Raw genomic sequence first — 17,423 nt, forward strand, 5'->3', positions numbered from 1 at the left:
TGCTTCGGTTAAGGCTGAACCGAGGCCAAATCCTCTCCTTTTATGCATCGATTCGCACCCGAGGCAAAAAATAGTTGACTTTTTGCCTCGCCTGGATATGCCTCGGTTCGAGAACCGCTAGCTATAGACAAAAATAACCATTGTCGTTTCCTGTTACTTATACAATCTTATTTTGATTGGTATCATGTGTATTAGGATTCACGATAGTATTTTGATTGGTATCATGTGTATTAGGATTCAGGATAGTAGACCTATGTTTGGTGTGTCATAGAAACGTAGATTCCAAATCTTAAATACAAATACGGTCCTTTTTGTTGTCACTTTTAATTAAATAGAGTTTTATCACTAGTGGAAAATATACTTTTTATAGCTAATTTTTATACCTGTTAAAATTCATTAGCTATAGAAAGTGATGTGGTGGCAATTTTGTAAATATGTGAAACTTTTTTACACCGGTTATAATGAAATCAGGTATAAAAACTGATACGATGGCAAAATTGTAAAAAATACAAATAGCTTTATACCGGTTGCAATGATAATAGGTGTAAAAAATCCTTTATTTTATACCCCTTAATCTTAAAATAGGTATAAATTATTGATCTACACCGCTTAAAAATTATAACAGGTATGGAATATTTACATATTCAATTTCTTTTCCCTCCCGCAACTCTTCTTCCTGTGCAATTTCTTTTTCGTTCTGTCTCCTGTTCTGTCTCCTGTTCTCCCTCCTTTCTTCCCCATCCTTCGTTCTCCTCCATTCTTCTTCATTCTCCTGCCATTGTTATCGTTCGTTATTATTATTGAAGTTGTCGAGGTGGTTGGGTGAAGCTATTGGTCCACGTTTGAAGTTGTTCGTCCGCGTTTCAAGCTGTGTGGGTGAAACCCTTGCCGTGGTGTGCCGTCGTCAGGTGGTCTGCCGTGGGTGGTACATTTTTATGAATTAGGGTTTATACTGATAATTCTTCTCCAAATTTTCTGTTAAGGCAATCAATTTCGCTTGTATCATTGTGTGCAAAATATTTATGCTGTTGCAGACATCTGTTTCGTTGTTTTATATGTTGTTTGGCTGAGGAAGTGTTCAACTGCATACATATTCTTTTAGATCTAAGCTAGGGTATCCCTCGGTGACTGCTCCATTATAAGAAACTAAAAACCTTATCCTAAAAGTAGTAGAGTAGAGAGGTTGATCAACTCACACAGTTTAAATTCGTTTCTGACCATTATACTAAGTAACAAGCATTTAAACAAGCATTTAAACAATTTGCTGTTTTGTGAAGTTTATTTTCTTGGTTTATAGTGTAGTAGTAGGTACCCTGCCATGTTGATTTTCTTTTAGGCCAAGCATGATTCAAAATTGAGAATTTAATTTGTTTGGGGAATTGAATGAGAATCTGCACATATCAAGTTTCTGAAATAGAATCTGCAGACCCTAAGGTGGGCCTGTTTTTACCTAAAATGTATTCTCAATTGGCCAAATAGATCAAATACTCATTTCTGGGTTTTGCTCTGTTGAATGAGTTCTGTATTTTACTGTCATTGGTTTTTTCTTTTTTAATTCTGAACAAGTTCTTTTGATTGTTGTCTTTACAACTTGTTTAGTATTGTGAGTAGTGGTTGCTTGCTAGTTTTGAATTTTTTTGAAAGCTTGTCTATATCCAGTAGTCTATAGCATCATATTTACAGTGTATTTACTCTGCATCTGTATCATACTTCTGATTTTAAGTTTCTTACACTAAATGTATTTTAAAATTTCAGATTCATGTATTCTTAAACATACACAATTAGAAAAGAATTCATATTCACTTTTTTTTCCAATTGTATTTTCATCTTAGCATAGATAAATTATACACACTGTCATAATGTATTCATCATTATTATTATATGAATACAAATTATATTATAAAACCAATATTAATTACAAAATCAAAATTTAGCTTTAAAAGAATTCTGAGGTGCTAAAAGATTACTTTCATTAATTTCATTCTTAATTGATGTAAAACACAAGGAGAATGAATTACTTTCATTCTTGTAGAAACAAATTTCTGTATTGAAAACAATTGTGTCAACAAAAAACATGAGTAAATCCACTGCACTAAAAGGCTAAGAGTGATACCTGCAAGTAGGCCTCTAAAGAGCTCATCAACACCAGAGGAGAGTTTTTCATAGCTATCATAAGCATTGATGTTAAGTTTTCTTCCTATAGGGAACACCATCCATATTGATGTTCAATTTTCTTTTTATATATTTTGTGTCACTGATTTGTATGCTACTCAACATATAAATAGTAAATTTTCTTATTTTACTTTTCTTCCTTATCTTTTATTTGCTTCTTATTTCACTGACGTATTAATACATATGTATTCAATATACATTTCCCATTTTTTATGCTAAATCACATCACATTAATAATTTATCTTCTAATTATCCATGGCTATCTACAACCACTATGGTCTCCATCTTTTTTGTTCTACTAGAAGAAAAACCCATATACTTCTAATTTGAATGACTTAAACCAAGTCAACTAAAAGAACACTTTTTATTCCATTTCTTTCTCTTTTAAATGCTTGGCCTCTGCTCCCTGCACATTTCCTTCTTTTCAATCTACACAATCTTTTCAACTTCATTACCTCTCAGCTACCAGTGTCTTTCACTTTTTTCTTTTTTAATTGAGTAAAAGCCCTTTTTATTATTTCTCAAATTTTCAAAAATAAGTCTGGAGGACAAGAATCATCTTTTTATTATTTTCCAAAATCAAAATATACCAAAATAATATTTTTTTTTTGTATTTCTTGCTTAAAATAATATTTTATACCAAAATATAAAATGCCTCTGTAATTGTTGTATGAAACTATTATATTATATCATCAACCCATCTTAAAACCACCAATATCTGTGGTAGTCTCTCCCTTTCACGTATTTTCAACTATAAGAGTGCACTTGCATGGTGCAATGTTGGAAATAATCAGCGTTTTCTGTTTATCTGTGTGACTTAGTTCCTAAAGTAGGTTCTATTTATCTTTAACATGAAGAATATTTTCTTTTCCTGACACAACATTGTTGGCTCTAACTGGTTTTTCATCTAATCAAAGAAGCAATATCAGTAATGTTCCTTCATAAACATCTAGTTCTAGTATCCCTCCACACCATAAATTGCTCTCTGCAATAAAAGTCATCTTTCTTAAATGGCTTTTCTAATTTGCTTAAGATATAAAATGTATTTTCTGCATGAATATGTCGTACTTTAATGTAGGTTCTGGACATAGGGGAAAGGATAGAGCTTCTAGTAGACAAGACTAAAAATCTTCATCACCAGGTTAGTATGTCATATATATGCATCTACAATGGCCAAAATATGGTTACTTTATCGCACATATATACATGTATATATTTATCTATACTCATCCTATTTCAAATACAACTTTATTTTATTCTGTTTATCATCAATTTAGCTTGATTTGGATACATTTTTAAATACATTCAGTCAACGTTAAAAATGTAACTTTTCCATTAATGAAAAAACAAATTTAACTTTTAGCCAAATGTTAACAAGTTTACTCATTCTGTTATAATTTAAAAGGTTTATAGGTTCACTCAGTCATTAAGGTTTACAAGGTTGAATTAATAAAAGAATCTACAGAAATTTAAGAAGTTCACTATTTCATTGGCGTGAGTCATTCTGTATAGATGGCTTAAGTTTATTATCAATGAAAAAATAAACAGTTGGATGGCATTTGCAGTAGTTGGGAATCCAGTCGCAAGGCAGTTAGAATTGGAGTTAAATAGGAAGATGTATTGTATGTTAGGATGCTAAAATATTCTCAAACTGAGTTGGATTTGTGGACTCAGTTGAGAAGTAGTAACTGCCGTGAAGGAGCATCCTCCTTTTCTTATTAATATTGATCAATAACATATAAATATTTCTCTATTGTAATTCTCTAATTTCCTGATCTTTAATCTCTTCTTGCTACTACGATCCTTGTTAACTGCTGTGCATCCTTCTTTTTTATCAATATTGATCAACAAAAGATACATATTTCTCTATTGTAATTCTACAATTTCCTGATTTTTAATCTCTTCTTGCTACTATCCTAGTTTTTGCGTATTCAATCGCCTAAAACATATCACCCATTCATTAATTACTATGTCTTAAAGGGTATAGTTGGGAGGTACACATTTAATAAAGAAAAAAAGGCAGAGAAGGGGGAAACGCAGAACTTAAAATAGAAAATGAACAGCGTTTGCTATATCAGTGTTTGTGTTTTTGTTTTGGCATACTTGTGTTCATGTGTTCTTATTTGAATTATTAATGTTAATAGGGGATGCCATCTTGGAATAATGACCCATCTCAATTTCAGGTTCTATAAACATGAATTTTTGAAGAACTTTTTCTTATCAACTGGGCAACTTCAAGTATGTTTTCATTCTTTGCAATGATTTGCATGTGTAGTTTCTAATTTTGAATCTGTATATGAGAGAACATCTGCTATTTGCCATGTGTAGTTTTGAAGGGAAAGGGAACAGGGAGAAGACAACTTTTTATTTTTAAATTAAGAATTATATAATGTTATAAAAGTAAATAAAAGACGAGGATATTAGGTTTATGGTAAAATTCTATTATTATATTGCAAAAAATAATATCAAAATGGAGAAGGTTTATTAGAAATTATGGTTTAATCCTTTTCTATTCCCACTATTGCCTCACCCTCAAATATACCATGAACAACATATGGGTGTTATGGTTATTGTGATTTCTGTCTGACTTTTTGTGTGGAATTGACTATTTGTCTATCCACATATACTAACTACCCAGCATTTTATTATTTCTTTTTCCTTTTCTCTCCAAATTTGCCTGTTACATTGAGCGTGCCATTGGTCTACTATTGATTCTGCCTTACAATTTTTGCATGATTTAATAATTGCATCCGTCTGAAATTTATAATCATAATTATTATGCCTGATATTTTGGATTTAATTAAGTCTGCCATATATCCTTGTATGCTCAACATGCTTTTCATTTGAATTCTGGGATTTAGTCTAAAGTCAATCCTTGTAGGATGTGGCATTTCTTTTTAATTCTCCTTTTTATTTTGGTAAAAATGCTACTTTTTATCTGTCATTTCTTTTAGTTTCAAAATAATATCACTAGTGGAAAATATACTTTTGTGGTGGTTTTATAGTGCTTCGCTTTCGTGGTGGTGCGTTTGGCTTGTACGTTTGACCTTCATCGCGTGGTCTGCTGGGTTTCCAACAACAACAAGGTAAGTCATTATGCTTGTTATTTTTTGAAAAGAACTGCTCAGTTTTGCTCATTGCCATTGCTGTTTCGGTGAAGTTTAATATGAATATTATGTTTGTTGTTTTGTGAAAAGAATTACTCAATTTGGGGGTTAGGGCAAACTTGGCAGTTTTGGTATAGAAAAAGAAATTGTTGCAATGTTTGGTATAGCTTTTGAGTATAACAAAATCCAATTATTTATTCGTGCAATATTGTTATTCATGACATGATATATAATAAAAGAGTAACATAGAAAGTAGGAAAAATGACCATACGTAAATATTTGGTATGTGACAATTCGTATTTTTAATTATAAAATTGAGTGAATAAAAGGTAGTAGTGTACCGTTTGATATGTTTGCCCATATCAAAACTTTCCAAACTTATTAAGTGTCCGAAGATACGTGCCTTGTTGTTTTCAACTTTATATCTTTCATCATTTATTTAATAAAATTTATTCGTTTCCATATTATAATAATATGGAATATGAAATTATGATGCTTAACGCGTGGAATAATGTGTAGAAGCCATATGGGGCGTTTGGACCACGCAGAAAAAGAGAAAACCCATTCCCATTAATTAAAAGAAGATTAAAATTAAACAAAACTGATATAAAATTAAAATTAAACAAAACTGATATGAAATTTTACTATTTTATTAGATTACCTGTTCATTATTATTATGTGGTGATAAAGGAAATTGGTAAAAGTTAATTAGTTTGAACTCTTCTGTGATGGGAAGAGAAAATAACACAAGAATAGTAATACCACCAGCCACCATACCACCTCACCACCTGGAAAGTTTTAAAGAAAAAATCATTTGGGATAACTATAAAAAAATCTCATTTCTCTTGCTCTTGTTGTAAAAGTCATATTTATACTTTTGACTATTATAAAGGTGATTGCTTTCACAGATAACAATGGATCGGAGTTGGATAAATTTGATACGTACAACAAATGAATATGAGAGTGGAGTAGAACAATTTCTTGAATTTGCAAAGATGAATGTTCCAGACAATAACGGAAGATTCTATTGTCCGTGTGTTAATTGTTTGAATGAGCAAAAATTACCAACTGAAGTTATTCGAGAGCATGTTCTATGTGATGGATTCCTAAAGAGCTACACAAAGTGGACATGGCATGGTGAATTAATAGACATGCCAAGTGTAAGTGACTCTCAAGTAGAAATAGAAGAAGTTGATTTAGAGATGGGTGATCGGTTAGAGGACATGATATGTGATGTCGGACATGATTCCTTCCAACGTGCTCATATGTATGACAGCTTGTGCAGTGACGCAGAAAAACCTTTATATCCAGAATGCACTAAGTATACTCGATTGTCAGCTGTGTTAAAATTGTTCAATGTAAAGGCAAGAAATGGGTGGACTGATAAAAGCTTCACAGAGTTGCTTGAGTTGTTGAGTGACATGCTTCCAGAAGGTAACACATTGCCAACACGCAATTATGATGCGAAGAAGATATTGTGTCCCATGGGTATGGAGTATAAAAAAATTCATGCATGCCCAAATGATTGTATTTTGTACAAGAGCGAGTTTGCCAAGTTACATCAATGTCCACAATGTGGGGTATCACGATACAAACAAAAAGAGGGTGAGTTTGAATGTGATAGTAAGGGTCCTCCTGCAAAAGTCTTATGGTATCTTCCTCTTGTTCCACGATTGAAACGCTTGTTCAGTAACTCAAATGATGCAAAACTCATGAGATGGCATGCAGATGGACGTATAAAAGATGGGAATTTAAGGCATCCAGCAGATGCAATGCAGTGGAAGAATTTTGATTCCATGTTCCCTAATTTCTGTAAAGATTCAAGAAACATTAGGTTTGGACTTGCCACAGATGGAATGAATCCATATGGAAACTTGAGCAGTAAACATAGCTCGTGGCCTGTGATGTTAGTGATTTACAATTTACCTCCATGGTTGTGTATGAAACGCAAATATGTGATGTTATCCTTGATGATCTCGGGTCCAAGACAACCAGGAAACGACATTGATGTTTATTTAGCCCCATTAGTTGAAGATTTAAAGATGTTATGGGAGGAAGGTGTTGATATGTTTGATGGGTACACTGGTGATTCATTCAAGTTGCATGCCATGGTATTTTGTACTATCAACGACTTTCCAGCTTATGGTAATTTAAGTGGCTATAGCACTAAGGGTCATAAAGCATGCCCTATATGTGAAGAAGGCACATGTCATCGTCAATTACAGCATGGAAGGAAAACAGTATACCTTGGACATCGAAGGTTTCTTAGTACAAACCATCCATATCGTAAATTAAAGAAAGCATTTGATGGGTATCAAGAAAATGAATTAGCTCCAATGGCTTTAAGTGGATCACAAGTATATGAGCGTGTGAAGGACATTGGGGTTGTTCTTGGAAAGACACAAAAAAAAGGCACTTCAAGCAACATATGGAAGAAAAGGTCAATTTTCTTTGATCTCCCATATTGGAGGGTTCTTGATGTCAGACATTGTTTAGATGTTATGCATGTAGAGAAAAATGTTTGTGATAGTATTATCGGAACACTCCTCAATATTCAAGGGAAAACGAAAGATGGACTCAATGCTCGCTTGGACCTGGTTGAAATAGGTATAAGAGAACAATTAGCTCCAATATCACATGGTAAGCGGACATACTTGCCTCCAGCATGTCACACATTGTGTAAACAAGAAAAAAGAAGTTTTTGTGAATTTTTACAAGGTGTGAAAGTTCCACTGGGTTACTCTTCTAATTTTAAACGAGTTGTATCCATGAAAGATCATAAATTACTTGGGTTAAAATCTCATGATTGTCATGTATTGATGCAACAACTACTACCAGTGGCTATTCGGGGCATATTGCCTAAGAATGTTAGATACACATTAACAAGATTGTGCTTCTTTTTCAATGCAATATGTAGTAAAGTTATTGACATTAAGAAGTTGGATCAACTAGAAAATGAGGTTGTGGTCATATTGTGTCAGTTGGAGATGTACTTTCCTCCATCATTCTTTGATATTATGGTGCACTTAATTATTCATCTAGTAAGAGAAGTTAGAATTTGTGGTCCAGAATTTGTGGTCTCAGGCAAAACAAGTGTTTTATGTCACTGATCCCGAAGACAATAGATGGTCAGTGGTGCTCCAAGGTAGACCAATGCATTATACTGATGACAATAATGAAGTTGTTCTTGATATTAGTGAAACTCCATCTTTCTCATCAAATATGCCAACCTTGAATGTCGATAATGAAGTAGACGACGTCCATGCCATACGTGATGATCATCACGAAGGGTTGTGGGAGAACATTGCAACTTGACAATGTATAAACTAAAATTTTAAATGTATTATATATTTTGCTTTGTTATTGTATCTATTAATTATTATTAACACTTAATGATTTATGTAGAGAAATGTCTAGTGACGCACCATCTGGTGACCTCCCACCTTCACAAGGTGCGGATGACATTCATACGTCTACCCGAAAAAAAGGTAGGTCTGGGACAAGGTTGAGAGAGTTGGTAGCCACCCGCAACGCTGATCATAGGCTTCCCATTCATTTTGATATGCAAACATGTAAACCATTGGGAGAAAATAGCACGAAATTCATTAGTTATGTGGCCTTGCTCGGTAGAAGCAAGGCATCCATTCTTTGTGATGATTGGGATCATGTTCCAGAGAATGTGAAGAACCAGATATGGCAAAGCATCCTGGTATGAAATCTTAACTTTGATATAATGTGTCATTAACATATCTAACTCATATTTAACATGTCATTCATTCTTATTGCACAGGTCACATATGACGTCCCAAACACTAATCTATTAAGGACAAAATGGATTTCATATGTCGGGGAAAGATGGAAGAATTTCAAGACTATGCTTACAAGTCATTATATTTATGGCTCCAAAACTGATAAAAACCCTTGTGAAAAGTATCAATTTCTTGATGAGGAAACATGGCAAGCCTTTAAGTTGAAGCGATTAGATCCTGTATTTCAGGTAAATTCATTTTATATCATAGTTTAACTATTTATGTTAACATATTGCTAACATAATTAATTATCTATACACTAGGCTAAGAGGAGAGTTGCACAAGAGATTGCAAAGAAAAATGTCCACCCTCATATATTGTCTCGTGGGGGTTATGAGAAATTGGAGCAGAAGATGATGAAAGAGGCATCTGCCTCTAATCCTATTGGGGCCTCCGATACGAGTACCATAACTCGTCTTCCACGCCATGTTACATGGAAGAGAGCTCGTCAAAGACCATCTGGGGAGTACACATCTGAGGAAACCGCGAGCATAGCTAGGCGCATTGTAAGTTCATATAATAACAACATATGATCTCCCATATGTGATTAACTTAACTTTAAATATTTGGTTGTAGGATGAGTTGGTCGAGCAGAGCACACAAGGTACATTCACTCCCGAGGGCCGTGAGGACATATTGGCAGTTGCCATTGGTCGTCCAGAGCATTCTGGACGTGTTCGAGGTGTTGGTAAATTTATTGGCATTCGTCAATTCTTTGGTCCTCCAACAAGTCATCATAGTAAAGCCCATGTCAGTGAGGAGGTCCTCAAGGGTATAAGAGAAGAAATTAGACAGGAGATGAGGGAGGAGATCAGCGAGATGAAGAAAGAGTACGGTGATATGAGAGCACAATTGAAGAAGGAGTACTCTGATATGCGGGCACAATTGTTAGCAGATGTGCGAGCAGAATTAGCCTCCTCCTCAAGCCAACCTAGGAATCTTCCTCAACCTTCTCATCCTTGTATAAGCACAAAGGAGAGTTGTGATGTTTCTCCTCAAAACGCTTCTCCCACTATTGATGCAGACTATGAGTTGTTTAGTGATGATGCCCTACAGTGCTTGGTGGCCTTAGGTAATTTATCTTATTATATTGTCTAGATATACTTGTTTGTTGAATTATATTCTTTGATATATTTTACAAATATTATTTGGATAACTTAGGTAAAATGTATACATTGGGGTCAACCATACACCATGAAACCATTACAGCTGATATGATGAGAGTTGTGGTTGTAGACATACGAAATGCTACAGCTCGAGTCCCTGTGCCCACTGAGAATGTTCAGACAGTGGGACAGGCCCTTGGAAATTTTATCCTTTGGCCCCTTAGATTATCAAGAGCAATTGTAAAGAAGGTAATTGTTTTAATTATGCACTTTGTTGTTTTTATTAGTAATATTAATATTTTGTAAGTTTTTAAATATGTATATCAGGTTGAAGCACAAGGGCAGGAAGATATGAATGAATCACTACAACAACAATTGCAGTCGCCACAACACATAATTCTAGAACAACTTGGTGTGTTGGCAGTGAAGATCTCCCTTTCTCCTATAGAGTTAGAAATGCCTCCTGAAGTCACAAACAGGAAATCTTCACTCTCTTTCTTCATATGTCAAAGGGATATTTTTGAAATTCTCTCTGGCACTGATATGTTATGTATATCAGTACTACAACTTTGGTTGTTGTAAGTAAATTTCTACATTTATGAAGTTTAAATATATTCAATATTTTATTCTAACATTATTCATTTTCAATGTTTAAGGTATTTACATCGGTTGACCATTGAAAAGAAGAATGATCACATTTATGGTTTTATTGACCCTGTTGCCATTCAAGGAGTTGGGAATAAAGGTGAAGAGGTCCAAAACTACCTCTTAGAGGCTTTTGTAAACGGAAAAAAGCAAGTGTACTTAGCACCTTATTTGCAACAGTAAGTATATAATTTTTATTAATAAAATTTTATTTATGTAAATGTTATTTAACACTATTATTGTTTGAATCTACAGGGGTCACTGGCAATTGTTACTAATTCTTCCTCAACAGTTTCTTGTAGTTCTCTTATGTTCATTGCACAAAAAACCTCACACTTTGGCAATTAAAAATACACTAATATTGTAAGTTTTTAATAATTTATTTGTAGTGTAGACATATATGATCTTACTAAGTTCCTTAGGACTCATTTCAATGTACATTTAACTTTATAGAGTGGTTGAGGCATATTCAAGGTTGCAGGGAACACATATCCTCTCTAGAAAGAAGTTGCAGTTCATTGCACCAACTGTAAGTAGTTAATCTTTCAAACTATAAATACAATTATAAATTTTATGATACTTTATAAATTTAACTTGTAGTGCTCACGTCAACCGGGAAGCTTTGAGTGCGGATATTATGTCATGAGGCACATGCAGAAAATTATATCCGCAAATGTCGTTGACTCATGGAAATTGGTAACATGAACAATTATAACTAAGATCTTAAGTCATTAATATTATAACTTTACTCAAACTATTCATTGTGTAGATATTTGATGACACGTCTCCAATGGAACAACATGTCATAAAGGATGTTCGGGAGCAATGGGCTGCATTTCTTTTAACCATTTGTAAATGATTGGATGTTTCAATATTACATTTTGTGTTTAGGAACTATTTTATGTGTACTATGTTAGGTAAATATAGTTAGAAACTTTGTTAGGTAGATATTATATTTTGATGTGTTGATGAAAACAATATTGATTATTTTACTTGTTATTGATTATTTAAACTGTATTTTGGGATTGAATCTTATGCAGGTCTGAATATGGATAGTAGTACATACAAATAAAATATTTAAAAAAAAACGTCACTTTTTATACCTATTATAGCACTAGTAGGTATAAAAAGAAAATTTTTTCTTTTTTATACCTGAAACAACTCCCATAGTATTAGGAGGTGTAAATATAAGACTTTTATACCTATTATGAATAACACAGGTATAAAAAGTAAAACTTTCTACACCGATTCAAAAATAGGTATAAAAGATGATGAACTTTCTATACCCCTTGTTTCTATACCTACTAAAAAATAGGTATAAAAAGCCTTTTTTAAGAGGTATAAAAAATCATTTTTGTACTAGTGTATGTTTCTAATTTAAGTTGTTCATCATTGCTATTCTTTTATTACATGATTTATTAAAAAATAATTATTAAAAAAACGACACTAAATGTTTGAATTAACTCATGACATCGAAAAGGCTAATATTGTAGGACTCCAAGGCAAAATTAGTTTATAACTTTTTTTTTAATCTCATTTAAACCTTGTTTCGGATATTTTGGTTCAGTAAATCAAAAGTTTGGTTTTATATGTCAAAAGTCTCTTTAAAACATGTAACACTAAATAATAATTTATACACACTGTTATTTTTTTATTAACTCATTAATGAAATTGTTTAATATGAAAATGTGACCACCAAAATGAAGTTAGAGGTATTTTTATGTTTTTTTCTTTCAATATAGAATTTTTATTGTACGTAAAAACTAAAAGTGATAGTTTAGAAACAACAAACTAAAAGAGGGTTATTTTATAGAAGTCAAACCACCTATTTACCCATTTATGGACAAAAGGAGAGAGAGAAATGAAAAAAACATTATTTAATTGACAGCACACATTGAAGTCAATAATAAATAATAACACAGGAGTATGCATTATGTCAAAATCACTCGTTAGACTTTCTCTTGAAGAGAGTGACGACTTTAGAAGGGTGCATGTGTGTGTTGAAATTTGTATGGATGTTGTTCTGGCGTGCATGGTAGGGCAGTAGAGTAGTTGTGAGGAGAAGAGGTGTTTGAGTAGTTGGAAGTGGACGCGCGTTTCATTCAATAAGAGCCTACTTTTTAGTTTATTGACGCCGGCCTCAGCAGCCTCATAAAACCAAGCCACGGCTTCCTTTTTTTAATATATCTCATTATTTCAAAGTGTAGTAAGATAAAATACTCAATTTAGAATTAAAATTTAAAATTCATTCTCATGGTGGTAGACTAATTTCATTCTGAATTGAACCTATTAATCGCTTGGGTTTCATTCATTTGATTCTAATTCAAGTCTTTCATCTAAACTACCTTTCTATACCTGTTAAGTATTAACTTTATTCGAGTAATTATTGAAACACATAATTGTTTACTTTTTCTACAACAAAAACATATATAAAATATAAGCATAAGAAATATTCATCGTTTTACAAAAAGGAAAACTTATAATATATAAAAAAAATACATTAAATTATATATCGTACTATAAATATTAAATAATTACGCGAACTAAATTTAAAAATTTATAATGTTATGCACATACGTATACATCACACAAAATGAAAATACAATAAAAGCAAAAGCAATTCTTCGCTATACTTTTACTTAACAAAAATAATTTATAATTCTTGATTTATTACTCTATTTCTTATGGGAATTAATATATCGATTCATTAGACTGTTTCCTTCTTTAGAAACTTTATATTAAAGAATCACTATTTGATCCATGTTCCTTTAATTTTTCTCAAAAACAAATTGAATGACACGTATTCAATTTTATTTAATTTATTTTAAATAGTTGGGTTTTGAATTTCATAATACAAAATGATTATTTTTATTACTTTTTAGTAATTAGGAGTGATGCTAATATTTAGTTATAATCTTGTTGAAATTATATATAGTGAAACCCTCAAAAAGGTATTAGAAGATAATTGGACATAGTTGAGTTGAGTAAACCAATATAAAACACTTATGTATTTGTTGCTTTATCTTTACAAAACATATTATCTACAAACACGGTAATTCTTGCAAAATTAATCATTAATAAGCTTCATTTTCACTAAACGGTAATTTTCTTCAAAGGATTTTCATCTTAAAACGATGTAGAGTTTTGCTAAAAGAATTGTAAAATTCTTTATCTTTAAACGTGTGGGTTAAACAATGGTTTACAAATCAAGCGTCTAACAACTTGCATAGATCGTCCAATCATTACTAAAATTGTTAAACGACTTTTGACAAAAAAATTTCCATAAAATTATTGAACCTTCTTCTAGTATTTTTCAGTTATTTCAACCTTTAGGTGGGAAGTCAGAGTAAGGTCTATTTTGCAGAGGCGCAATGCTTTATCATAGTATTTAGCAAAATAGAGCTTGTATGATGTGACAAAGCAAAAGGCTTCTAAGAGAAACATTCTCATAATGTTCTTGATCTCTCACAACATCTTTTTCTTGGGTGTAGAGATTCTGATAATATCTTTCTGCTTTAATGATTTGCATAAATATCAAGAACAAGGTATATAAGCATTGAGGCACTTTATCGTACATGTATTAAATATTTTGAATGTTGATAAGGATTAAATTAGATTGGATGTTCAAAACATTTTATCATTTATCATATCATTAATGAATACATCGTTTGTTAAAGCATACAACATATAAGATCATCAGATGGTGTAAAACATTAGATGGTTTATCAAAAGTTATTTGTAAGAGTAGCATTTAGCAGTTATATGTTAAAGGATATATTTCATAATATGTTTTTGCTTGAATTAACACTGTTTTGAATAAACATATTTTAAGCTTCAATGTTATGAAAGAAATAGACACTTCTTGTTCATGAAAAACTAGCTTTGAGACGTTTGTCATTTAGACATTTAGATGTTGTTTATAAAACGATGTTTGTTTCCCATATCATCTATTAGATGATTCATTAAGAGATATATTTTCTTTTCTTAGATGTTGTTCAAAAACTTTGTTCATCAGATAGTTCAATATGGAAAACATTATTATAAGCTTGATTTCATTTATAAAAAATGTTACAAAATATTTTTCTCTTCAACGTTTGAAATTTAAAACAACTTTTCATACAGAACAATATTTCGTTTAATGTTTTTTTGTTAAACTTCAAAACCTAGGTTGCTTAGACAGTTTAGTCTTTGGACGATATGTCTTAACCATTTTGTCCTTTTAATTAAATTTCTTGAAACGGACCAATGATTTTTCATCAACATTGAAGCTATTAATAAGGATGATTTATTTTGTTGGTGTAATTAATATAATTCTAGTGTCAATTTTAATGAAAAATCCTTTATCTATTTCAAGAAATTTAATTGAAAAGGACCAAATTGCAACAATTTTTTAAAAATTAGGACCAAATTGCTTCAATCTTCACAAATTGGGATCAAATTGAGACTAAAAAAATGGAGGACCAACTTGACACTTTTGGATGAAAATAGGAACCAAATGAAGGACCAACTAAACCTTTTTTTAATGTCATACTAATATAAGATAACTTTTGTTCAATTCACTTTTGATGAGTCTCTAACCTTTATCAAAGACGAAGGAAAGTTCTTAATAGAAATAAACATACTTAGGAGGGAAGTGTTTTCACCTTCTTCTCTTGTTTGGTTAGCTAGTCTCTTAAAATAAATTCTAGACTTATGCTTTTTGTCACGTGTCTTGTGGGTTTGTTTTTTGAAGCCTTCTTTTAGGCTTTGTTCGGTTAAGGGTATTTGGATAAGATGATTTGGGGGAGAGTAATTGGATGAATTTGAGGGGATTTTGGGGTAAATTTTTTATTGTTTGTTTGAGTGGATTTGAAGGTAATTGAGAGTGGATTTAGAAATAAAGTTTGTGAGAATTAGTGTAGGATTTGATTGATGTGATAGATTTAAAAAATTTGTTTAATGGGTAGAAATTAAAGATTACCAAAATACCCCTAGTTATTAAAATAATATAAAATGATAGTTATTAATTTTATATTTAATTGTCAAAATATTTATAAAGAGTAAAAAATTAAAAATAATTATTAAAATTAATTTTTGAAAAAGTAAGCAGATTGTGGTTATTAGAATACACAAAAAAAAACAAAAAAAAAATCAAAGGAATATGTATAGTTTGTCATTATGAAGTTGTTTGAGAAGGTGAAGCAGTTCGAAAGAATTGGATTGTGTTGGATTATATCATTACACGCAAAATCATTTCGAAAAGGAAAAGAAAAATTCTCTTCTCAATCTCCACTTACCTAAATTCCCTGCAACACCATTTGAAGTAGAAAAATTGAGAAAGATAGAGTGAAAAGAAAGAAATGTTGAAAATAGAGCACAAAATGGTCAGGCCCAGTGGTTTTGTTCCTCCACGGCTTCTCGAAACTATGGTACTCGTGGCGCCATCAACTTCTGTCGCTCTCCGCTGTGGGTTACCGGGCAATCGCCCCTAACCTCCGCGACTATGGCGACACCGACGCCCCGCCCTCTGCTTCTTCTTACTCCGCTCTCCACATCGAGGTCTCCACCTCTCTGGGACTCTCTCTGCCGATGTAGCTCACCTCTCATTCCTCTCTAATCTCTCCCTCGCCGATAATAAGTTCTCCGGCCCTATCCCTCCGCCTCTTTCCTCCCTCTTTGCCCTCCGCTTCCTCAACCTCTCCAATAATGGCTTTAACCAAACCGAATACACCGAATACACCGCGTCACACACAACCATGGAACCGAATACGGAGGTCTTGTGGAGAAGAGGGAACCGAATACGCGAGCCTGTGCGAGATCTGCGACAATGGGGAACCGAATACTCATGAGTTGGAACCGGATACAGCTCGTGTGTGAATGATTCCAAGCTCTAGAATCGAACACTCCAGCTATGGAACCGAATACGTTGCCTTCAATTTCGTCATCAACCACAGTTCATCGTCTTCTTCAGCTTAAAACACGCAGATCCCATTTCACACTTTCTTCTTCATGCCATCAACACCTTCGTCGTCCTCATCTACAAGCCTGAAACTCTAAAGCAACAAGAAAATTGGACAACCAACATACGGCAATACTAACCTCACCTTAGACCTTGCTCGTCGTCGTCAATGGAAGAACTTTTGTTGCTCTTCGTCGTCAATGGAAGAAACCCAGCACAATAGACTTTGAACACCGCCGTTGCTCTTCCTGTTTAACGACTGTGTCAAACAACTTGAGTGCTCAGGGAATCTCTGCAACCATGCCAAGCTTTGCTCGTGAATCTACAGTATTAGTTGTAAAAGCTTTTATCAACTGTTCTTCTTCAGGTTTTTAACATGTTGGAATCGGTTATGAAGCTTTTGCGAATCGATTTTCTACGTAAAAGTTGATATACATATAGGGAAATATATAATAGGTTGAAAGTATATGTGACATTTCAGTCACAATCCCTCCAAATCTCTTCAAAGTCGCGGGTGATGAAAAACAGTGGTATCCCGCACATCCGTCTTCGCCTTTCTTTGCATTTCTTCTCATCTAAATACGACTGCATTCTGAAATCATCGCTCGCATTCGCACTTGAACAGTAAAATCTGTTCAAGCGAACA

General features: G+C 32.9%; 2 protein-coding genes across 7 annotated transcripts; both read left to right on the top strand.

Moving 5' to 3' along the window:
• The first annotated feature begins 6,193 nt into the window (after positions 1–6,193).
• On the top strand, positions 6,194–8,594 carry LOC128193944 (uncharacterized). The gene is made up of 2 exons (XM_052868143.1): positions 6,194–8,299; positions 8,364–8,594. The coding sequence occupies exons 1-2, from the start codon at positions 6,194–6,196 to the stop codon at positions 8,592–8,594; spliced, it is 2,337 nt and encodes a 778-aa protein (XP_052724103.1).
• On the top strand, positions 8,371–11,826 carry LOC128194060 (uncharacterized). 6 transcript variants are annotated; one of them, XM_052868665.1, is made up of 12 exons: positions 8,371–8,598; positions 8,685–8,988; positions 9,070–9,276; positions 9,352–9,594; positions 9,665–10,160; positions 10,250–10,443; positions 10,522–10,772; positions 10,851–11,018; positions 11,095–11,202; positions 11,293–11,368; positions 11,440–11,535; positions 11,609–11,826. In XM_052868665.1, the coding sequence occupies exons 2-12, from the start codon at positions 8,689–8,691 to the stop codon at positions 11,696–11,698; spliced, it is 2,229 nt and encodes a 742-aa protein (XP_052724625.1). In that variant the 5' UTR covers positions 8,371–8,598; positions 8,685–8,688; the 3' UTR covers positions 11,699–11,826. The 6 variants fall into 6 exon arrangements, 5 of the variants coding, with proteins under 5 accessions (XP_052724625.1, XP_052724626.1, XP_052724627.1 ...); XM_052868666.1 differs by having other exon boundaries at positions 11,314–11,368; XR_008245340.1 differs by lacking the exon at positions 11,609–11,826 and having other exon boundaries at positions 11,142–11,202; positions 11,440–11,473.
• Positions 11,827–17,423: the final 5,597 nt, after the last annotated feature.

The sequence above is a fragment of the Vigna angularis genome, chromosome 9, assembly GCF_016808095.1.
Source record: "Vigna angularis cultivar LongXiaoDou No.4 chromosome 9, ASM1680809v1, whole genome shotgun sequence".
Classification (NCBI taxonomy): Eukaryota; Viridiplantae; Streptophyta; class Magnoliopsida; order Fabales; family Fabaceae; genus Vigna; species Vigna angularis.

Bases quoted from the DNA above. Each gene is read 5' to 3' on its own strand.
- LOC128193944 (XM_052868143.1), top strand. From the start codon at position 6,194: ATGGATCGGAGTTGGATAAATTTGATACGTACAACAAATGAATATGAG. The intron at 8,300-8,363 runs GTGCACTTAATT...TTGTGGTCTCAG, and splicing joins CATCATTCTTTGATATTATG to GCAAAACAAGTGTTTTATGT.
- LOC128194060 (XM_052868665.1), top strand. From the start codon at position 8,689: ATGTCTAGTGACGCACCATCTGGTGACCTCCCACCTTCACAAGGTGCG. The intron at 11,019-11,094 runs GTAAGTATATAA...TTGAATCTACAG, and splicing joins TTAGCACCTTATTTGCAACA to GGGTCACTGGCAATTGTTAC. The intron at 11,536-11,608 runs GTAACATGAACA...TTCATTGTGTAG, and splicing joins TCGTTGACTCATGGAAATTG to ATATTTGATGACACGTCTCC.